Source organism: Myotis davidii, unplaced genomic scaffold (genome assembly GCF_000327345.1).
Source record: "Myotis davidii unplaced genomic scaffold, ASM32734v1 scaffold1437, whole genome shotgun sequence".
Classification (NCBI taxonomy): domain Eukaryota; kingdom Metazoa; phylum Chordata; class Mammalia; order Chiroptera; family Vespertilionidae; genus Myotis; species Myotis davidii.
In genome coordinates, this window is record NW_006288601.1 from 1196362 (window position 1) to 1221177 (window position 24816).

The following is a 24816-nucleotide window of genomic DNA, read 5'->3' on the forward strand; positions in this document are numbered from 1 at the left end:
GCCGGTCCCGCTCCCGCCGCCGCTACCCTCATTCCAGTCAGGCAGCTCGGCGCTTCCCCCTTCCCGCCCGAGGGGGCGGGTCCAGCTCCGCCCCCTGTCGATTCATTATTCATGAGGCCACGCCCACCCTCGGAGGGGGGCGGGGAGACGATCCGCTTCCGGGAGTTGAAGGAGTTGCCGGGAGACCAGTCCCCTGCAGCTCACCGGACGTGGGCAGCGTGAGCCGAGTGGCGCCCCATCTCACCTCCTCCTTCCTTTCGCCTCTGCCGGACCCTCCACCCACGCCGCCAACTCCTGACCTTTACACCGTGCAATTCACCGGAGCTGCCTAGGTCCGGAAAGCAGTCAGAAGCTTCGAGAAGCACTTTGCAAGACGGGGTTGCACGTTCATGCTTGCACTGATGGGTGCATTCTGTATTTACCGAGGGCTCTCCGCTGGTGTGCTCTTTATGAGGCCTGGAGATGAGCCGAAGAAGTCGTACCACAGCGGAGCGCTAGCGGTCTAGTGGGGGAGGAAAACGGAGACCCAAACAACCTGGTGTGATAGCATGTGGTTAAGTGATAGAAAACGCCCTGAGAAAATAGAATGTAAGAAGCATTCAGTTAGGCCTGGGGCCAGCTTCACAGAGGTGACAATGGAAGGTGAATAGGTGGAGCAGAGATAATTGCGGCAAAGGTCCAGAGACAGGATTCCAAGCGTGCACTCTGCGTTGTAATCATCTATTTACTTGCCGGTAACGTTAAAGGAAGGTGTCCTCTTCAGCACTGCAGCCACAGTCATTGGGCCTCAAAGATATTTGCAGAATGATGGTTCCTTCGGAAGTTGCCAGAATTTCCATGTGAACAGAGCATAGGTTCAGTGTAGGCAGCAAGCGTTAAGTGTGAAAAGCCTCCTATAATCAAATATCAAGGAGTTTGAATTTGAGTTTGCAGACCTTTCTTATTCTGGAGGCCGTGGCCTTTTGTTGGGGCAAGTGTATCTGAGCAGCTCCAGAAATTGTATGCGTGTTGCAGAGCCGACAGCAGCTTTTATTCAAAGACACGGGTGATGCTATCCTCCCACTTCTTCCAGCTTCATGGAATGGAAGAGCTGAGGAAGATGAGGCCCAGAAAGCCAACAACTGGCCCAAAGTCCACAGTGAGGAAGCAGAGAAAACAGCCTCCTGGACCAGTGCTTTAAAACACACACACACACACACACACAAACCTCAGAGCACTATCGGTCTAGAGCGGGAGGAAAACAACATACCTCAACCCTCAAAAATGAGGGTCCAGAAATCACACTGCCGAGAAAGGAAGATCTCAGCAAACACATGAAGTTGAGGTGCCCTCTTTCAGCAGTAAAAGCGAAATCCCCATGTTTTCCTTGGGGGCGGGGGTGGCGGGAGGCGGTTTACAGGCTGCAAGAGGGAGTGTGCACCAATTCCTGTAAAAGGGGCTGTATACCTGCTTGCTCACAAGGTACGTGTTGAAGCTCGTAATCCATGTCCATGCACCACTCTATGAATGCATTCATGTGTTGGCAAAACTTCCAAAGAGCCTCCTATATCAGGAGTTAAAACAATAAAAAGAGACTGGAAAGCACCCAGAACCCAAATGAAGAATTCAAAATGAGAAAACTATCTTAACAACAAAAAAAAATCATTACAGCAGAATCCCCTTTGCAATTAATGGAGCAGGATTTTCAAAGCTGCAAATGTCAGCAGAAGCTCAACCCTCCAGCCCTCTCCTAAATCAACTGCAGTGAGGCCAGCTCGCTGTTCCAGCAGGTCCTGATGTGCCCAGTGCACCTGCAGTCCCAGACATTTCTGGCTTTGCTCCAGCTGAGGCGTGAGCCCCCAGAGGTCTGAGTTACGTGAAATTTCTGCTTATTAGAGAGCATTTAGCAGTTGATTCCTTACAGTCTGAGCACGATTTTGAACACTTTTACTAATGTAATCAATCACCCAGAGGTTGGGCACTTAAGGGCATCTTTATTAACAAAAGGGAAGTGCTGGAAATTCTCAAAGTAGCAAGACCTTTTGGTCCACAGAGTTGGAGGCAGTTATAGATCTTTGAACTAAATTGTAAATGAGAGCACTTATATAAGATAGTATGTTATATAACAAAATATTTAACCCTGGGAGGAGAGAAGGTAATGGAGGCTGATATTTGGATTACTTTGAAATATATCCATACAAATTCCCAAACTATCAAGCTGTTTTTACAAGGTATTCCATTAGAGGCCCTGGCAGGGTAGCTCAGTTGGTTAGAGCATTGTCCTGATAAGCCAAAGTTTCACGTTAATTCCCCTCCCCCCTTTTCCGTCAGGACCTATAAAGAATCAATTAATGAATGCGTACGTAAGTGGAACACCAAACTGATTTCTCTCTCTCCCCCTTCCTAACTTCCTCTTTAAAAAATAAATACAAGGTATCCCATCAGAACCTAAATTAATTTTCAACAATCACATGACTACTTTCAAACGCATCTAGTCAGTCCCTCCCAATGATGCCTTCCAAATTCCTGCCTGAGTCTATCCTTCCAAACACCCCCTGTCCCTTTCAACCGCTACCTGCCTACCAAGTTGGATGTGGGACTGGTTATCTTATGAGCTTGTTTCTCCCTTTGCCTCTTTTGTAGCAACTGGGTAGCTCTTGATTTTGTTTCTCTGGCATCAGGCCACCTTTGTGATAGTGACCTTCAGGCTTGCTAAGGGCTGCAAGATTCCCACCTACCAAGTTTCCCCTGTCTACACAATTCATTGGGATTTTTTTCTTTGAACAATTTTATTTCAGGCTTGGCTGGTTTGCCCAAATAGGTTTAAAAATACAGGAGGGCGGGGACCACCCATAGACTTCTTTTTATTCCCCACTATTCAAAAAATATTGCCTTGCAGAAAAGGAACTCATTAAACTGTGATTGATTGACATTCAGTGCCTCCTGGGCTGTAGTCATTTCATATAATCCCTCTGAAGGTTATTGGTTCCTTGCAGAGTGAAAATTGCCATGTAGGAGATCTCCGGTAGTCAGTGCAAATCTACTTACTGTGGATAATGAAATCTGAAATAAAATGAGTACGCATCTGTTTCCACCGCTTCCCAGGGACTTCGAGACAAGCTTAGATAATTTTTGAACAGCCATGTTATCTACTTCTAAAAAAGGAAATGGCGGAGATAATTCCTAATAACCTTTCATTCCTGTCACCTATCAATATGTAATCTCTGCTCAAGCTGTTACCTTATTCTTTCTCAGAACAAGGCAGAAATCTTTGCTACTTTAGAAGAAGGAGGTTGGAAGAGCTCTCAGTTCCCTGATTTCCTACAACTCTATGACTCAGGCTCAGATTCTGTGCCCTCTCAAAACCCAATGGTGTCTGTGTTTTCCTTCTCCTTCACAGTATAATATAGCACGGTCATTAAGAGCACAAGGTTCAAATCATATGTGGCCACTTGGTAGCTATATGACAATGGTCAAGGGGTTGAAGTCATGGGCCTCAGTTTCTTTTTTTGGAAGAATCCAGACACCTTGTACCTCTGAGGGCGGTGGTGAGAGTTGACTGGGATGGCGTGTGCAAAGTGCTGAGCAGCACTGTACCTGCCTCACTGGGAGAGTTCCATGAAAAGTATCCAATCCACTGCTGTTATTATTACCTGTTGACCTTCAGCGGCAGCAGCAACAATAAAACCTTTGGTAGAAACCCTGGAGCTCAGAAACTATACTTTATCTAGGAATGAGCCTGCCATGATACCATTTGATTCCAGGCTTAAAGGGCAAATGGCCAAATTAATTTCGGTGACAAACAGATCTTGAATAAAAGGAGAACATATTGCCAAGAGTCCGTCAAAGGAAAGAATTAGTGGATCTGGGGCTGGTTCCAAGGTTTGAGTGTTGTGTAATTTCATAAGGAAGGGGGGCCCCGGGCAAAACTGCAGCCCTTAGCAAGCCTGAAGGTCACTACCACAAAGGCGGCCTGGTGCCAGAGGAACAAAAGCAAGAACTGCTCAATTGCTACTAAAGAGGCCAAAAGGAGAAATAAGCTTGTAAGATAATCTAACATCCAACTTTGAAAAATTATCCACGCATAACTCTGCCCCAGTGAGAAGACAGTGAGATCAACTGTCCTTTTCAGGGGGCCATACTCCTTTGCCTTCCAGGAGAAATATCCTAAAATGTATTTTTTCTCTCCTGCACAAACATGAAGTGAAAGAGGGAAAGGTGCATATATCCTTCAGCTGATGCAAGCACATTTAAAAATGTATCCCGCCAAGATAAATCACTATCCATCTGAAACCCACAAAAATGGATTAACTATCTCATGCTTTATGACTATGAAAACCCACATCTGCTAACCACATTACTAATGAGAAGCAGCTGGTGACAGTTTTGTAGCTCTGTGACTTTCTTTTTAGGAAAATATTAGCAAGGACATACTAAGCAGAAGGCTAGTTTCTTTGAATCCACTTAGTTATGGAAAATTACCATCGTTTTTAAATTGACAATCATGGAAATAACATAATTTGTCATGAAATTCATATAAGGTTCCAAAATAAAAATCCCCTTTTCCCCAATATTAGTTCTGACAGAATTTCCAGTACCTCATAAGACTTGCAGTCTTATAATCAGCTTCAATCCGTTTTGTCTTTTTAAAAATATGTATTTTTATTGACTTCAGAGGAGAGATAGAACCATCAATGATGAGAAAGAATCACTAATTGGCTGCTTCCTGCACGCCCCCTACTGGGGCCTGAGCCGGCAACCCAGGGCATATGGCCTGACTGGGAATCAAACCGCGACCTCTTTGTTCACAGATGGATGCTCAAACACTGAGCCATACCGGCCAAGCTCAACGCCTATTTTTCATATGCTATTGAACACCAAATCACGTTTATTGATGCATATGGTATTTCTAGGCCTTTGTCCCACAACTTTAACTCCCTCTGGAATCGGTTAACGAAATAGCCAATTGCGGGGATCAATGGGCATTTTTAATGTGCTATTCCTTTGAATATGAGTGGTTCACAACTGTGTTTTCCACTGAATGACCATTTTTAACCAACCTTCAAGGCTCACCCCTACCAGTCTTATTCCTCACTACACGCTGGCTTAAGAGTTCTTTATCCAAATCTACTTATCTTTTTTACATACTTCTCTAAGATGCTTAGCTTTCCTCTGTGGAAACTGCTCTACTCTTACTTTTCCCGGCAACCTCACCTGGTTCTTAATTACTATCAACCAGGGAAGCTGCTTCCCTGCAGGGAGGGGTGTTTGCTTGAATGAGACATGCATGCTCTCAGTCCTATGGTAGGCACTGCCTGCCCTCTCGGCCTCATTTTCCTCCATTTCTAAAACATGCTGGGTACTAACCATGTGCAACTTCTGGCAGTCCCTTGGACAGGCTATGTTCTCTCTGGCTTCAGGCTTTTGCACTGAGAATGCTCCAGGGATGCATTTTTTCTTCTCTTTTCCACCTTGCTAAGTACCACCTATTTCTCGAAGTTATTAGCTTAAGGACCATCTCCTCCTACCTTCAACCCTGCTGATTAAGTGCCCCTTCTCTATGCTCATCTCTCCTACAGCTTCACTGATCTACTTGTTACAACTGGGTGGTAAGCTTCTTGAGGGCTGGGGTTCTCTTCTCATCTGTTGTTGGTACATAGCATATAGTAGGCACTCACTGTAGGTGGAGTATTAAGTTCTTTAACTCCCCGAAGACAAAGGACTGACACAAAGCTAGGCCTTACTAGCTTGGTCTGTGCTGTTCAATACAAAAGCCACTAGCCAAACATGGATATTTACATTAAAATAAAAAAAATTCAGTTCCTTCATCATGTTAGCCACATTTTCAAGTGCTGAACAGCCACATGTGGCTAGTAACTATTTTATTGTACACTACGGATTCAGAACATTTCCACCACTACAGACAGTTGTGCCGATCTATATCATAAAATACTTTGAAATACGAACAAAAAAGACAACAAACGTTATGGATATGCACAAACGTTATGGATATGCACAAACATCCAAAACACATACAAAATGAGCAATCTCAATAGTAAGTAGGCAAATGCAAAATAAAACATTAGTTTTCACCCATCAGATGGGCTAAAACGAAAACTTAGCACTACATTGGCAAGATGTAAGAAAATGAGTACTGTTCAAACACTGTTGCTGGAAATACCTCCACTCCCCAGGCAACTAAAAGTGAAAGAAAACCGGCACAGTGTGAGTTAGCAATTTCACTCCCAGGAATTAACCCTAGAGAAACCTCACTAGGCGGGCATTAGCAGACAATGGACTAGGCTGTTCACTGCAACACTCTATATGATTTACACACAAGACTGCCCATCTAGAGCTAACTCAAGTGCTCATCCAGAGCAAGAAATGCTAAAACACCTTCCCTGTTATCAATGAAATGAAAAATCCTTTGTATACCGTGCCTGCTAATCATATGATTGGGTCCCTTCAGCCAAGAGACAGCGGGAGAATAACCGTAAGAACACCATCCTGGCCTCTAACAAACCACGTGTGACCACTGCAAAAAAGCCGCCTCTTCTCCTCTTAGTCTCCGCTGCCATGAATATAAAAATGAGGCCAAGAAACACAAGGTTTCTTTCACAAACCTCTGCTTCCTTCCCATCCCTTCCTCCAACCAGAACAATTCTACTTTTATCTATATCATATATTGCAGTTCAGAATGAAGTTCCATTTCAAGAAAGTTTTGATGCTTAAAAAAACACCCACACTAGATGGTCTCTAACTTTTTTCCAATATTCCAGTATAATTTGCTGTAATCTCCAAGGTGAAGGGTACATTAGCCATTCAGAAATCAGATTACTAACTACATGAAAAAACTGTTTTGTTGGCTTTAAAAAAATTATTGATTTCAGAGAGGAAGGGAGAGGGAGAGAGATAGAAATATCAATGATGACAAAGAATCATTGATCAGCTGCCTCCGTCCCCCCCCCTACTGGGGATCGAGCCTGCAACCCGGGCATGTGCCCTTGACTGAAATCGAACCCAGGACCCTTCAGTCCGCCGGCCGATGCTCTATCCACTGAGCCAAACTAGTTAAGGCAGAGAAAACTGTTTTTAAAGCATTTGAGTCAGGTCAGGAAAAAAAAAAAAAAGAGGCTTTTTCTAGGTATCAGATCAAAATTTTTCTGTGGAACCCAAATATGAGCTAGTCTGCAAAATGCCCGAAACAGAAACATAATGTGTTTCAGTTACACAATCCCCAAAGCAAAAATCACCCCAAAACATGGGCACTGACGTGTCCTTTTAATACTGCTTTGCCTTTCCTTCCCCAAATTCCCTCACTTGCCCCAATCAGTTTCTCCTTCATTTGTATTCAAAGTTCTCTACTCAGGAAGAATTTCAAGGCTCAAAGCTCCTACTTCCCATACCATTTATGGAAATCCAAGTCTCTGGCTGGAAATGTTGCAAAGGAATGCTTTCTACTTTCAGAGGTTTTACATCTTCACTCAGATGGTCTGTGGGCCCTCTCTGTCAGAATGACACCCTCCAAGGTCCACAAGGTTTCAGAATGTTTAAGGTTAAGTAAATCAAGTCATAAACTAGCCTCCAGTTAATAAAGAGTCTCTGAATTTATAGCTCTACAGTCAGTTAAAAGCAAGTGAGTTAATATTTAAGGCATCCCCGCCTCCCTCTGGTCACATTCAATGTAGACCAGTGACTTGAACTTTGGTTTCAACTACACAAAACACATAAGACACTTCTTAGACAAGGCAGGATCTTCTAGTCCATTGAAAGTTTGTAACACTCCAGTCAAATGCAGACGAGGAGAACATGCCACACTAAAGACATTTATTCAAGAGGAAAGTTACTTTACACAGAGGGCCTAGAATTTTGCATCTGCTTATTTAAGTCAGCCCTGATTATCACTGTAAACTGTCTGAACAGGTCGGGCCAAGAAGTTGTGTCCATTATAAACCTTGTTGTTCCCTCTCAGCAAACGAGCCTGAAATAGGCTGTCCTTTATGTTATAATGTATTGGGGCTTTCTTTCTCTCTCTCATTACCTATTAATTCTCCTCCCACACCTGTACTTTAAATTCTCACATTTTTTCTTTTCCAGACTCCATCTTAGCAAAATGTTTTTTCACCAGCTTTTTTACTCATGATGTCATCAGAACGCACATACTTCTCTGCCTATACCACAACCCTTCATGCCCCAAACAAACACACAAACAAAACCACACATACTGGGTTTCCGCAGGCATGCAACAAAATACACCCACTGAGATGGGAAAGAAATCTATCTGCTCAGTTCAGGTTAAGTATAGTTCTTCACTTTCTCATTTAAAAGATCACAGTAAAACTAGTCAGTCAACACCCACAGGAATAACAATGTCAAAGACAGGAGACAAGGACAGAAAAGGTGAAATACATGACAGGCTTTCTGATTCCCACTTCCACTCCTACTGCTTAACAAAATGCCCAATGTTTCCTGAACCTCTGAAACTGGCATATTAACTAACAAGTGAAAAGAGAGTTAATGGGACTGATACTCCAAAGCCCAGTTTTTTCCTTTTAAATAAAATTAATACCCGGCAACCAAAGGCTTTCTGCTTTTCAGATGGAGCACTGCCGTTAAAATTCTCCCTTGAAACATGGGCTGATGATTGCCAATGGCAGACAGGCTATCTTGGAGAAGCAAGCAGAGCTCCCTGGCCTCCAGGGCAATGTTGGGCAGGCCCCCACGCTGGGCTGCTGGCTGGAGGCTGGCAGACAGTGAAGGTCATCAGCACTCTAAAGCCTCAGGCATGTGTTAGGGAAGACAGGGTAATATTTTTTCTCTCCGAGATTATGGTCTGAAAGCACAACGAGACCCTGAAAAAGTTGCATGAATTTATAGCTACACAGAACATTATCCCAAGTACAAATATCTTGGTGTTTTCTTTTACTCTCATTCAATGAAGGTAAATTACTGCCCATTACTTTGAATGGTAATATTTACGCCTGTCCAGTGTGGCTCAGTTGTTTAGCGTCACTTATGAACCAGGAGGTCCCGGTTCGATTCCTGGTCAGGGCACATGCTTGGGTTGTGGGCTTGATTCACAGTAGGGGATGTGCAGGAGGCAGCCGATCAATGATTCTCTCTCACCATTGATGTTTCTATCTCTCTCTCCCTTTCCTTCCTCTCCGATATCAATAAAAATATATGAATGATAACATTTATAATGACTCTAATTCTAAAGAATAACATTTTTTTATTAACATGATTTGTGAAAACACATAGGGTAGAACAGTTCAAGGAAGGACACAGACAGTGCCCTGTTTTAGGTCCCAAATTTCTTCTTTTTGATGGGTGGTGGGAGTTGAGCGATGATGTCATCCAGGGGCCTTTCTACTGCCACCAGTGTTCTTTCATCCAAAAGATCCATGAAGAGTAGAGGCTGTGGAGAGATGAGAATGACTCTAGCAGGAGTTAGGCTCCACTCACGCCTAGTCCTAAACAGAGAACCTAGAGCTAAACGGTTAATCTAGTTCAAGACTAGAGGGATGTAAATCTCTGACAGCCCTTCCTGCCCTAGGACCCAAAAGGGATGAAAAGGCTGGGAACTTTTAACTGCGTTCACTCAAAAGATTTCAGCAAGGTTTTTCATGTTTCTCTGTACAGAAAATTTAATTTGTTAGAATCAGTGTTAACTGAGGGCTTGGAGCCCAAATTCTTGACAAACGACAAGTTACAAATGCATAAGAAGCTAATCATGCTTGAATAATTCGCAGACCTTCCTCCCCTTAAAAAAAAAAAAATGCATGCAGGCCCCTAAGAAAATGCTCCAGGGCAGCCCATCTGAGAGGCATAAATATGGAACTTCTAAAGTGGCACAAACAGCTAGAATATCATAGGTTCAATGATATGTTTTCTATACAGTGAAAAGCCTAGCCCAGAAAAGAAAGTCATAATAGTCAATGACTTCCATTTGCTGTAAATTATCTTATGGAACATTCTCCAACTAGAGGTCATATTTAAAGGCCAGCTTTACCACAAAGACCCCACCTCAGCTCCAACATTATTCAGCACTACCTACGTATTTCATTTTGGTTAAGTGTGATGTGCCTCTAATCTATTAAAGCAAGAACAATGAAACAGACATAAGGGACACACATCCTCAGAAAGTTACTTGTCTCCCCAAATGAGGTCCTCTGCATGAAAAATGAAGGTGACATTTTGACAGCTTGTTACATTTGGATAATGTCACAAGGAATCAACGGTCCAGAATATTATATAAGATGCTTTACCTTATATCTCTTAGAAATTTTAAAGGCATGGGCTGTGCGCCTCCTGATGACATCTGATTCATTTGTGGGAGGAAGTGGATTGTACAGTAAAGTTTTGTCATTTGGAAGAGGCTAAAAAGACAAAGATACACTGTTTAAGTCGTTTTTATTGGGCTTATACAGAACAATGGACCATAGTGATTTCAGGCAAACACTATCTCCCAACCATCATATACATTTACTTCCTCCCTGACTCTCCTCACTTCAGGAAGACAGCTGTAGTCACTCTTCCTGCTGTACTGTAGAGGGGGGCGTATGAGGCAAAAGGAGCTGGGTACTCGGCCTACAAGATCAAAGAGCCCAGCTGGGGCTTCCGCCAGTCTTGTCAGTAACACTGAGCGACAGGAATAACGGGCATGTGCAGCAGGAGCTTAGCCCATGAAGGCTCTGCTTTCTACACTCCCCCCAACCAGGTCATGGGCTGGCCCAGTGACTAAAGGTCTCCCCAGGAGAAACGGCAACACAACCACCTCCACTGATGTCACCGACACCTCAAGAGATGGCCTCTGGCCAAGCAAGTGATATTTCATCTCTGACTTCCTTGGGAAATAGCTCTGCCCGCAACAGGAAGTGATGGACTTATCACCAATGCCTGGGAAAAAATATGGGCCGATCTGGACTGTGTTACAAAGAGGCAAGCGAGTGGGAGAGGCCCTTCCTGTACCACTCAAATTGCAGAAGGCACTTGTCAGCCAGTTCTACTTCCCACACCCAGAGGACGCAGGGCCCATGAGAAGAGTTCCAGTGACACACCACCACGCACTCTCCTTGAGAGCCATCTGCTGCTTTCTCCATGTTCTTTCCACCCCCACCCTCAGATATACAACACTGTGTGTGTTGCTTGTAATCTAAGCCCAAAGTGCATTGCAGGCATGGCCACAGTTCTGTGCTCCCAGGAAAGAAAGTGCCTGCTCAGAAAAGACATAAATTTGCAGTGAATCAGAACAACAGCTCGCAGAGGATGGAATCTAGAACTGAAAAAAATGCCCACCTAAATCATAGCTGGATTTTTTTTTAAGATCTTAAGACCAACTCCTCAAGCCTGCAGATAGTGTCTGAGTACATACAGCCTAGGGACATATGTGGTCCAAACCACAGTCTGTATCTCCTTTGATGAAACCACATTATTCAGACACTCAGGGTACAAAGGTGGAAGTGATTTAGCCAAATCAATGGTTTTCCCTCCCAATATGGGTCACTTTCTGTATACTGACCTAATCACTTTCCCACTTGTTTATGTACTCATAGGCAAAACAAAGAAGTAGTTAAATTAGCAAAAACCAGTACACAGCCGAAACCGGTTTGGCTTAGTGGATAGAGCGTCAGCCTGCGGACTGAAAGGTCCCAGGTTCGATTCCGGTCAAGGGCATGTACCTGGGTTGCGGGCACATCCCCAGTGGGGAGTGTGCAGGAGGCAGCTGATCGATGTTTCTCTCTCATCGATGTTTCTGGCTCTCTATCTCTCTCCCTTCCTCTCTGTAAAAAATCAATAAAATATATTTTTTAAAAAATCTTAAAAAACAAAACAAAAAAAAACCAGTACACAAAGGCCCACTCCTTCCCTGGGAGCCTAAACAATGTGTGAACAAAAACAAGGAATCTGCAAAACTAAAGGTTTCTCTCCTCCAAAGAATATAACAGGAAAACTTTATTCTGATTCTCCTTCCTCTAATTTATTGTACCTTTTGCTTTTAGAACTTGCTGTTTCTTAAGTAAAGAAGATTCCGTGAGCGTAAGGGTGAAGAGGCAAAGAACTCACCAACGACTTGTCGATGATGCAGAACATGTAGGCATCGTGGAGCAGAATGTGCATTGGTCTCTTGGGATGAAAACTGATGTGTGTGATGGGAGTATCCCTTTGGAGCCAAAGGTAATGAAACCCCTGCTTCTGGATGGTCCGGCTCCACTCTGTATACTGTTTGTCTGGGATGCTATATTCAAATATCTGAGGAAGAATATTATATGGAAGGAATGCTGGCTCATATCCAGAAAGACCAGAAAATATCTATATAAATTTTGAATATGCCATGTTCAGCCTTATGCTTTCTCACTCTTTTTTTAATAAAAGAAATTTAAGGTAAATTACAGACTAAATAATAAAACAGCATAGAAAGGTTTATAATGAAAAGTCACCCTGTAATCTTTACATCTCTTCTCCCCAAGACAAAAGTAGCCTTCTATTTTTCTTGTTAACATCTTTTCAGACATTTTATGCATACAAGACACACAATGACTCACATCATAAGTCACTCATGCCCCTTTGAAGAACACTCACTTTTTGGATGTACATGATTTACTTGTCTAGTCTGTTTAATAGACATTTAGATTATTTCTAATCTTTGGCTACAACAAAGAAGGCTGCAATGATTATCTCTGTATCAATGTCCTTCTGTACAACTGAAAGCATATTATCTGTAGGAAGAACTTTTAGAATGGGAACTTCAAATCAAAGATGATGTGCATTAAATTTTTTTTATAGATATTGCCAAAATGTTCTCTAAAGAAGTCATACTAATTTCAGCAATGTCTGAAGTGCTGTTTCCCTATACTCACACCATGTGTATTATCACCTTTATTGATCTACCAGGTACATAAACCTCTCCCACCAGTTTTAATGACTGAAGAACTTATGGGATCAACTGCCAGTAAAAGGAATCAGGTGGACATGGTCCTTATATGTGACAAAGGAGGTGGCTTCACTAATCTTCCAGTCTTTGGTTAAGGACACACATCTATGAAACTGAAAAGAGAGATTTCATTTTTTTTGGCTAGAATATATATGTGTGTGCATGTGTGAGTGTAAAAACTACTAATCAAAGTAGTACACACCATTTGCCTGGAAGTCTACTTAAATGTGCTTCTCGGATCACATTTAAATCTTTCCAGTGAGGAAGGTATTATCATGTCCATTTTTCAGATGAAGTCAGGATAATTTCAGAGTATGTTCTATAGCTCAGGTATTTTATAGATCTTTTTAAAACGACAATCTTCTCACAACTTAGTATGGGAAAAAGCAGTAAGCTAAGCACTAATTTTGGCTGATATTAGGTACCCGATTTCCTCACCTGCAAAAGTGAAGGTTAATTATATTATTTTTTAGTCACTTTCAACTCTCAAAATCTTATTCCATCCCATATCCAGTCTAACACCAGAGTCCATGTTCTCTCCAGTCTAAAAGGACCTTTATATCATCCAGCACTTTCAAAGAAAAAGTCTTCCAAAATTATCACCTCAGCTTCTAAGTTACCATCCAGCAAAAAGGAATTGGAAAGCACCGGAATCTCTCACCTGCTGGTCAGAATGAGCGATGACCAGGTTGTTGGTTTTGGGGGCTATGGCCAGAGCAGTCACAGGGAAATTGTAAGCAGGAACCGTGCAGTGAAGCTGGGAAGAAGCAGACACAAAAGGCAACTCTATGTAATACCGGCACCCAGGAAAGACGGGATGGTCTAAGTCGGTTGTTTTTAAACAGCATTCCCTGGAACTCAAAGGGTCCTATGGAAGTTCCCATGACAGGCATTTCTCCAAACAGTAAAATTTAATCTCATTAAAAAAACCATGTTTAACTGCTTCCAAAACTGACAGCATTTGCAAAGTAAAACTGTCCCTACTGTCCTGGTATCAACGTAAACTGATCATAAACATGTCATTAACCGGGGAATCTACATATCCATACTGGATTTAAAAAATCACTGCTGCCCTGGTCGGTGGTGCAGTGGTTAGAGCGTCGGCACCTGCACAGAAGGGTCACGGGTTCGAGTCCCGATCAAGATAATCTGGGTTGCAGGTTTGATCCTCAGCCCAAGTTGGGGCAAGTGTGGGAGGCAACCAGTTGATGTGTCTCTCTCACATTGATGTTTCTCTCTCCTTCTACTCTCTTGGGAAAGCAATGGAAAAATATCCTCTGTAAGAATTAACAACAACAAAAAAGAAGGAAATCAATGCCTAGGCACGGACATTTATGTTCAATTGCAAGGCGTGTGCACCACTACAGGACAGTCTTAAATGTGAGGCAAGCCTCGAAGAGCAAGCAGTACATACTATTCCCACATTGTAATAAAGATTAAGTTGTGTAGTTAACAGGCAAACCCATTAAATGCAACAATCTGGCATCCTATATAATAAAAGCTTAATATTCAAATTGTTCTACTGGGAGTTTGACCGCTCGCTATGACGAGTGCTGACCACCAGGGGGTGGCAGAGAACATTGCGGGCATTGGCGACATGGCGCTGGCAGCGGACGGAAGTAGAGGTGCTGCTGGCCCTGACGAGAGTGGGCCCATGGCAGGATGGTAGAGCAGGTGAAAAGGCGGCACCAGACCAAGGTGGGCGCGCGCGGGGGCCTAACAGTCCTGCTGACTGCTTGGGGGGAGGGGGGGCTGCCGCCCAGTTCCCAGATACTGAAGGAGTGTGTGTGTGTGTGTGTGGGGGGGAGGCCCCAACCCTGACCAATTGCCCTACAGATGGTGACTAGCGGCTGGCAGGGGAACTGGGGGTGGGTGGTGGCAACCAACCTCCCGTAGCGCCCAGGTCAGGGGCTGCGACCTCTTGCCGGCTACCTGGGGGCAGGGGTGACAGGGACAAAGGTGAGAATGCGGGGTGTCCGCCAAGCTCGCTCTCACTCCCCCTGCTACCCTCCACCAGGACACCAGGGCTCGCATGCTGGGGAAACCCATGCACTCAGGTGCCAGGTGTCCACGAGGAGCCCGCCCCACACCCGCGTGGCCTCTTCCGGGTGAGCCAGGCAGCAGCCTCTGGGACCACAGAGGCCGGTCGGGCTCTCCGTGGGTTAGCCCAGGAGCTGCTGTGTGAGGCTGGCCCGGAGAGAGCATGCTGCTCGCCTGGCTTCCATGTGGTGCTGCTGGGCAGCCCAGAGGCCCACACTGTGCCCCAGCCCATGGCATCCAGCCACGCTCACCACATTTCCACATGGGGACTCGGCACTGTGACTCAGGCCAAGGGGGGCACGCAGGGGACAGGTGCTGCCCAGGGCCGAGGTCAGCTTCAATCACTGGCTAGGCCTAGGGACCACACCTGTGTACAAATTTCGTGCACTGGGCCTCTAGTTGTTCTATAAACTTAATGCTTGTCCCAAGTTTTGGGTGGTTCTTATCTGACTTTTATGATGAAGATTTGTAAGGGACCACTAGTGCTTCAATGAGTGAACGACAATATCACTACTGATTCATGAAAAATGTTTTCCTGCTATTCCTTTGTTAAATTTCTGGTTCTGTTTAATTTAAAACATACCTTGAGATTACAAGGCAAACTATTAAAACGAAATTGTTACTACTTGTAACTATTCACCTTGGTAAATAAAAAATTTCCTCTCCAAAATACAGAAATAACCTAGATGTTGACTCATCACCCATAAATCCTTAATTTCAAATTTCTGTCCACGAGTGGCTTCAGTTCCCACTGACTCATTTTAATATGGTAGATTATAGCTTTTAGATTCCAAACAAGTAAAACAGGAAAACTTCTTGGTTAAAAAAAAAAAAAAAAAGCCTAGTAATTTTCCAGGTCATATCAATGAGTCTTAAAACTGCAGGGCTAACTTCTTTTTTTGCTGCTACTAAACCCAAAGCTCACCTTTAGACGTTTCACATTGTACACGTGGACTCCAGCACTGGTGCCCGATGCAGCTAACCAATTCCCATCTGGACTGACCGCCAAAAGACACATGGACTCCACTGTCCCTGTGAGGACAGAACAACAGTTAAGTCTGAATTTAATGTCCACAGCCAGCCCTGCTTTGATGATGGCAAAAGCCAGTAAGACCCTCAGTTTGAAATTACTAATGGGATTTCCTTTTTAAAAATACATTTTTATTGATTTCAGAGAGAGGAAGAGAGAGATAGAAACATCAATGATGAGAGAAAAATCACTGATCGGCTGCCTCTTGCAAACCCCACACTGGGGATTGAGCCCACAACCTGGGCATGTGCCCTGACCAGAATCGAACCATGATCTCCTGGTTCATAGGTGGACACTCAACCACTGAGCCATATAGGCTGGGGATTAGGATAATTTCTTGATAATTCTGCAAATAAGTTCTAGATAAGTTAATCTATATTCATTTAATAACCACTCTTCATATAAAGAGGAGCCTGAGAGATAAACATGAAGGCATCACTTGCTCAGGCCTGAATCAGACACTGCCTACCATAGGAAACTTCGTTTTAAAATCCTTCTCTACCAAGTAGTTTTTTTAAAAATGTATTTTTATTGATTTCAGAGAGGAAGGGAGAGGGAGAAAGATAGAAACATCAGTGATGAAAGATAATCATTGATCAGCTGCCTCCTGCACACCCCCGACTAGGGATTGAGCCTGCAACCTAAGCATGTGCCCTTGACCAGAAATGAACCCAGGACCCTTCAGTCCACAGGCCGATGCTCTCTCCACTAAGCCAAACTGGCTAGGATTCTACCAAATAGTTTTTAATCAAAGTTAGGAACAAATAGCCAATTCAAGAGGCTTGAAGCATATCTTAAATTTATTGAGCTGCTTGCTATATATTTAGCACTAAGGGAGCATGGGCACATATGAGCCATCTTTGTCATCAAAAGATTTTAAACCAATCTGGCAACATAAAGACTCATGTGGGATAAAAATCAGACAGTGATGCTAAATGCCAAAATACATGCTGCTATAACACCCCCAAACGATGAAGAAGCTCTAAAGCAAGACATAAGCCAGATGCTACAGGATGGGTGAGGTAGGTAGGAAAAGACGAAGAACAACATGAGCTAAGTAACAAGAACTGAAATACACAGGTTTGAAGGCTGTGAAGAAACCAGCCTGACTCTAAAGGGGAAGTGACATGAGAGAGAAGAAATAAAAGTGTGTGTGTCTGTATGATGCAGAGCCTAATTTTAAGGGATGCTAAATGCAAGATAAAGAGTCTAAGTTTTATAATAAAAACATACAGGTACTCATTAAAAACTGGCAGTTTACTTTATCTGATTACTATCTTATGGGTTTCTTTTCCTGCATGCTTCTGAAGCAGCTTATGAACAGTGAGAGTTTAAGTTAAAAGAGTTGACTTTTGTCCTGGCCGGTGTGGCTCAGTTGGTAGAGCGTTGTCCTGTGCACCAAGTGATGGCTGGTTTGATTCCCGGTCAGGGCACATGCCCAGATTGCAGACTTGATCCCTGGTAGGGGGCATGCAGGAGGCAGCCGATCGATGTTTCACTTTTACATCAATGTTTTTCTTTCTCTCTCCCTCTCTCTCTAAAAAATCAATAAAAATATTAAAGAGAAAAAAGAGTTGACTTTCCACACTGATTGAGTCTAAATGACAGTGAAGCTACTATAATCCAGGGTGAGGAAGAAGGGAAAAGGCCCATGGGAAGTATCCAAGAAAACTACCAGCTTAAATTAAGCTGGGTGACTAAGTCCTCAATAATTAACTCAACAAGTTAACTACAGAATCACTTATTCGTGCATACTCATTCATGTTCTCAAAGAACAGGAAAAATGGTGATGAACTTTATATGACAGGTAATGAAACTGTATGTGTAAGTTCATCTTTATAAAAACAACCAAAAAATTAACATGTCTATAAAATGCATACTATCTACACACACACTGGAATATACAAACATATTAACAGTAGTCAGGATTATAAATTATTTTAACGTTCTTGTTGCCCTGCTAACAAAAACTCTTCTAGGGGTGATGAAACTTCTCTGGCCCCAAATAAGGAATCAAAAGCCCAGTGAGAAAAGAGTAGGTGTGAGGAATATTTCACATCTCATCAACGTTTTTATTTGCCAGATATCTCCTCCTACTTTAAATTGCAAACATGTGAGTGAATGTACTTGCAGGGTGGAGAAGAGTATTAGTGAATACCCGACAATGAATAAGGTTTAAAAGGAAAAAATAGATACACCAGAGGCTGACAATTCTCTCCTATGGCCAGTTACCAAATTCCTACCTGACTGAGCCTGAAAAGTATGCAGGTGCTTGAAGCTTCCTTCCAACAGCCGAAAGATATGCAGAGACCCTTGATTTGAAGCCACAAAGAGCTTTGTTGAATCTTCAGAAAACAAAATCTGAACAGCAGAGCGAAGGAACGCTGGCATTTTGGAAACCTTGGGGTGAACCAGTAGTAAAAAACCAGTAAGAGAGAGAAGTGAGACCTAGAGGCCATCAATAGTAATCATAGCCAGCCTTAAGTTACATTAATGCTTCCTGTGTCTAAGGAAGCCAACTGATGAAGGGTCTGGGACACTGACATGTCTAACGTAACCTATACACCCCTGCCTCCTTTATCTCTTCAAAAGCCTAAACTTCACTGCCACTTTCTGGCATTTCCCTACTCTTTCAAAAACAAAAGCATATCAAAGTGGAAAAAATAAAACACTTTTTTTGGTAACAGCTGTCTCCAAATACCTTTCACTGAGTAAGGATTCATATCCAGTGCATTCCCACTTCACACAGAAATTCACTTATGAATTTTCTTCTTGCTCAACCAGACTTTGGGTTATCACTTACCCTGTGGAGGCTTATGTTGTCATGTTCATAATTCAACCGACAGAGAAAAAACCGAGAAGCTGTGGCATACGCTATCCAACTTCCACATGGGGATAAACAGCTGCAAATAATGTTCTCGGGACCCTGCAATGTTAGGAATCAGATGAATGTTCAAGTAAAACTTCAGACAACGATGTTCTCTGTGACATGAATCCCCAAGCTGTCGTCACTCTGGACGTGCCCACAAACACCTACACATAATCCTGACAGTTATATACTCTGTGTCACTATGATTATGCCAGCAGTAGAGTACCTAAATGGTGTGGCTTTGGTTTCCAAGAGCTGAGGTCTATGAATGAACTAAATGCTAGTAATCTCAGCCCTTGTGTACCTCACAGGTAGCTTCGTACTAAACCCTACCATTAGAAACCTGAGAAGAGAGGCACTTCATGCAGGAAAGCTTTGGAGGCAAGGTGACTGGGAGCATTCATTTTATTTGTTTTAGGACAGTCTACTGTAAAGATCTCTAAGAAGACCTGTCCTGGTGGCTCAGTTAGATGGAGCATGTCCTGTAACACCAAAGGCTGCAGATTGGATTCCGAGTCAGGGCACATACCCAGGGTACAGATTTGATTTGATCCCCTGTTGGGGTGCATATGGGAGGCAAATGATCAATGTTTCTCACATCAATGTTTCTGTTTCTCTATCTCTTCCTCTCTGTCTTAAAAAAAAAAAACTTCAATAAAAACATATCCTGGGGTGAGGATTAAAAAAACGGGGGGGCCTCTAAGAAATAGTAAGTGAAAAAATTTGCAGAACAAAGGAAAAATGTGTGACATTTATATACTGCAAAAAACTCACAAAATGTATCTAAATGTATGAAAATATGTATGTACCACATACTCTCTCACACAAAGAAGATCTGGAAGGATACATTACAGCTAGCCAATCAACAATTATTTCAGGAAATGGGAAGAGAATTAAAGAAGTGGATGAGGAAATAAACTATCAATGTTGCTTGAATCTGTTACAGTAAGACTGTATTCACAAATATTTGTGTAATTAAAATAAAGGTTTTTTTAAAGAACACAAAGAAGTTTGCATAGGAGATTCCCATTATTGTAAAAAGAAAGGGCATATGCACAAATGGGTGGAAATTTTTTTCCGGAAGGATATACAAGAAACTATTGGCAGTGATTATCTCTGGAGATAAGGCCCAGGGATTTGGGTTTAAGAAGGGAGTTCAGCCCTAGCTGGTTTGGTTTAGTGATAGAGTGTTGGCCTGCGGATTGAAGGGTCCCAGGTTCGATTCCAGTAGAGGGCACATGCCCGGGTTTGGGCTCAATTCCCAGTAGGGGGCGTACAGGAGGCAGCCAATCAATGATTCTCATCATTGATGTTTCTACCTTCCTCTCTGAATTTAATAAAAAAATATTTTAAAAAAGGGAGCTCATCTTTCATTGCATACTCTTTTGTACCATTTGAATTTTTTTTAAAAAGCATATTATTTTCATAATAATACAAAAAAATAAAACCCATTTCCTGTATTCATCCACCCAATAAATTCTAAATGTCCAACATATAATCACGGGGAATCCAGTTCTGTTTACACAGTATTTCATTCAAATTATTTTAGATTTTATACAGTTAGTGATGTCAACTAAGTAATCCTCAAAATTCAAAAAATCAGCAGGAGAAAATGCTCTGGATTTCAGAGACTGTACACATACAGTTAAACTTCCTTACCTTTGTTTTGAGGTGCAGTAAATGATCTGCATCTTTAGAGAGTGGAAGGGTATCCCCATGTTTTCCTGGAACAAGAAATTTCCCTGAGGTTTTTCCTCCTCAAAGAAAGGTTGTTTATATTTTTTCTTCTAAAAAGTCATTCCTGGATAGAATGGAATCTCTGCCAGTGACAAATCAGGAAACTATCTTCATAAGCCTACCATTTTCTGGGGAAAGCAGTGAACATTCTCTTCTCTTTGGATGCCCTCCATGGCTGTGGCACATCACTAATTTGCTGAAGCTCAACACCACAGCCAGGCATGTAGGTGGGTGAAAGTGGAGTTTCTGGTTTGTGTGGCCTCAACTTCATTTGTTCGTTTTGGAACCTTATTCCAGTACAAACATAGTCGAATATAAAACAACAGAACCTAAACATTTCCTTACAAGTCACACGGAAGGCCACTAGGCTGTCACCCTAGTAAGATCCGTGTGACCTCCTGGCAGGGATGTCACTAACCAATATTAAATCCTGCCATTTTTTGACATCCTATTTTGATCCCAATCAAGCCATAGCAAACGATTCCACAAGCCTTCACACCCACTATTATCCTGCTACCACCACCCTTTCTACCATACAGAGCTGTACACTTTTAACAGACCTAACACTCAGAAGAACTCCTCTGCTCCATCTAGTGGATGGGAAACCATGAGTTCCAAAGGGCACAGAAAAATCTACTTCCATTTTTCCATAAGCAGAGTATCAATTGCAATTCTAATTTTTGGCTTCTCTCTTCAGTTTTTTTCCTAGAAAAGTCTTGCTCCCATCTTACCTGTTGCAACTGTAGATCCCAGTCGCCAAAGATCCAAGTGATGAGAAAACTGGAAGAGGAGAAGCTGTCTCTTTTTTGAACAGGAAATGAGACGTCGCTGTACGCAAGAATCGAAAAGTGATAAGTAGGTCGGGGTCATCTACTGTCTCAGTACGAGATATAGCAGCAGCATCTTAGCACAGTTTTTACTGCTAAAATCCATCTGCCTGACAAATATTCCCTACATAATACCATATTCCAGGCACTATCCTAGGGTCTAAGAGCACAGTAGTAAATAAAAGCATACCTACCACTCTCAAGCTCATAGACTAAAGGGTTGATACAGAATTAAACAAGCAATTACACTAAGTGTGCTAAGAACTGTAACATGGCTAAGCACAGTATGTAACAAAAAAAGCACCAAAGTCTTACAGATTTACTCAGAAGTGTGAGCTATGCTCAGAGTGTTGTGGGACAGGGGAATGGGAAAATGAGGAGATAGTGGGGGTTAGGGGATGATACTTACATGGGGAAAAGTGATTTTTCGGAGAGCAGCATCATAATTCTTTACCTCCACTTTCTCCATGAGAGGACGAATGACTAAGTGGGTGTCAGTGCCTGGGGGAAGGGAGGGAGAAGAGAGAAGACAACAGAATTAGAAAATGTCCTGCATGAAAACAAGCAGAGCTGGGCAGAGTAAAGCAGCAGCTGGCCGAGAGCAGAACCCACCTCCAGATATCAGTGCTGTCGGGCTGTGGGCCACGGTTCGCACGTCGTGAGTGTGATGCTGGAATGGCTTTGTCCGCACCCACTGCTTCTCGCTGCTGTTGGAAGTCACAGAGACCAGCTGAAAATGGAAGACTGTCCCCTCGGCTGTGCCCACCACGAAACTGTCTTCTTGCTGAGAAATTAAATCATCGAGGTACATTTGAGCAAAACAGGGCCCACTTCGAAAAAGATTTCCTAAGGTTGTCTGTCTGGGCAGCTTAAGGGAAAACGTATGCCCAGAATTGGAAGGTCAATTCCTAGACAGGAGCAAGCTCACTCATATATATTAACACACCCCTACTGGCACAATTAACAACATGTACCTCAACCAGTTACAGAGCTTTCATATATACAAACTAGACCTCATTTGAAATTCAATACAAAAGATAAATTTAACAAGAATTGTGCTAGGCCTATAAGAGGAAAAACATTTAAGTCCTCCTTAAAGGACATAAAAGATGACCTAAACAAAGAAATCCATACCATATTCTTGAATGAGAATATTTAACATGATAAAAATATTAATGATTGTTAAGTAAATTTTTAAGTTTTATATAACCCAATAAAAATACTGATAGTCTATACCTGGAATGAAAAAAGTTGTTTCTTAAATTCACATAGAATAAACAGAAAAACTTAAAAACCAAACACAAACCAACCAATCCAAGCAAGAATAGTAATGAAAATATATTCTCAAATATTTGGAAGCAGGGACTCAAACAGAAACATGAACACCAGTGTTCATAGCAGCATTATTCACAAGAGCCAAAATATGAAAACAACTCAAACGTCCATCAATAGATAAACTCAATGAGGTGTTTCATTCAGATAAACTCAATGGAGTATTATTTAGCCTTAAAGAGGAATGAAATTCTGATGTTACAACATGGATGAATTTTGAAAACATTATGCTAAGTAAAATAACAAAGACACAAAAGAACAAATATATGATACCACTCATGAGGTACCTAGAATAGGCAAATTCATAGGGACAGAAGGTAGAATGGAAGTAACCAGGGGCTGGGAGAGGAGAGGAATAAGGAGTTATTCTTTAATGGGTGATGAACAAGTTCTGAAAATGGAGAGGTGATGGATGCACAACACTGTAAATATTCTTAAGGTCACTGAATTATACACTTAAAAATGGTTAAAAAAAGCCCTAGCCGGTTTGGCTCAGTGGATAGAGCATCAGCCTGCGGACTGAAGGGTCCCAGGTTCAATTGTGGTCAAGGGCACATGCCTGGGCTGCGGGCTTGATCCCCAGGAGGGGGCATGTGGGGAGGCAGCCAATCAATGATTCTCTTTCATCACTGATGTTTCTATCTCTCTCTCCCTGCTTCTCTGATATCACACACACACACACACACACACACACACATATATGAAAATACAAGAATACATTTTCAAAAAATGGTTAAAATGGCAAATTTTGTTATGTAGATTTTATCACAGTAAGAAAGATTTTAAATGTAAATAAAGTGCTAAGAGCATAGCCTGGCTGGTGTGGCTCAGTGGTTGAGCATCGACCCTGAACCAGAAGGTCACGGCTCGATTTGGGTCAGGGCACATGAGCCCGAGTTTTGGTCTTGGTCTCCAGTACGGGGGTGTGCAGGAGGCAGCCGACTGATGTCTCTATCTCTCTCTCCCTTTTCTAAAATCAGTAATAATATATTAAGAAAAAAAAATGATTCAGAGTCCAACTTTGAATGTGAAGAAGTTTTAGGAATACCTTAATCACTTTAAGTCAGTTATACTTTCCTTTTTATATATGCATAAATGATATCATAAAAACTTATGGTTAAGTCTCAAGGAGCTCTTCAATAAGGAAAATATAACTTCTATGTTTAAAAAAGCATTGTGTCATTTTATATTATAATAGTTTATGTTATATGCTTATACTATAAAATACACATTTTACTTTACAAAAAAAGCACTATGGCATAGTTTAATTGGCAATGTTTCTTCTTTCTCATGATAACAAAAAAAATTTATGGAATATTTTACAATAATTTATATCAAAGAGTCAATGCAATGTAGTAATATAGGCATATGAGAGAATATCAAACAGTATAAAATGGTATACAATACAAATTAAGCCTGCCTCCCACTGACCCCCCACAATTTCCCTCTCCAGAAATTATAATTTGAGTTTTAAAAATCTTCTTAGAGATATTTATGTATGTATATACATATATATACTAGCATAACTGCATATACATAAAATACTTAATACATAAATACCTAATATATGATATCTAATATATAAATCTGCCCCTTCTTCTCTTAATACACTATCATGTCCTATATTATACACTATTATGCTATTCTGTTTTCCCCTCTTAACAATATATTCTGAAAATTGTTCCACAGTAGTCAATATACACCTTCCTTGATCTTTGAAACAGGTGCATATTTGAGTAGGTACAGTTAAAATGCTACTAAAATTAATAATTAAGTCTTAAATCTAATAATTACAACCATTTTAGATTGACTCCATTTTTTTTTAAAATATATTTTATTGATTTTTTTACAGAGAGGAAGGGAGAGAGATAGAGAGCCAGAAACATCGATGAGAGAGAAACATCGATCAGCTGCCCAGGTACATGCCCTTGACCGGAATCGAACCTGGGACCCCTCAGTCCGCAGGCCGATGCTCTATCCACTGAGCCAAACCGGTTTCGGCAAGACTCCATTTTCAAAAGATAATTTCTCCCACTCATTTCAACTTATACTTTTTTTTTTTTTTTTT

General features: G+C 42.0%; 1 protein-coding gene across 5 annotated transcripts in view; it reads right to left on the minus strand.

Moving 5' to 3' along the window:
• Nucleotides 1-9194: 9194 nt before the first annotated feature.
• UTP4 (UTP4 small subunit processome component) overlaps nt 9195-24816 on the minus strand; it is a 29087-nt gene continuing 13465 nt past the window's right edge. The window contains exons 7-17 of one of the 5 annotated variants that reach the window (XM_006760357.2): nt 22029-22200; nt 21826-21917; nt 21321-21417; nt 20512-20576; nt 18787-18909; nt 18227-18383; nt 15879-15985; nt 13575-13670; nt 12046-12231; nt 10248-10358; nt 9195-9397 (exon numbers count right to left, since the gene is read on the minus strand). In XM_006760357.2, coding sequence (XP_006760420.1) covers nt 9281-9397; nt 10248-10358; nt 12046-12231; nt 13575-13670; nt 15879-15985; nt 18227-18383; nt 18787-18909; nt 20512-20576; nt 21321-21417; nt 21826-21917; nt 22029-22200 — 1323 coding nt within the window. In that variant the 3' untranslated portion in view covers nt 9195-9280. Of the gene's footprint in view, nt 9398-10247; nt 10359-12045; nt 12232-13574; nt 13671-15878; nt 15986-18226; nt 18384-18786; nt 18910-20511; nt 20610-21320; nt 21418-21825; nt 21918-22028; nt 22201-24816 lie in introns of all 5 variants that reach the window. The other 4 variants (XM_015561784.1, XM_015561783.1, XM_015561786.1 and 1 more) reach the window with 4 other exon arrangements.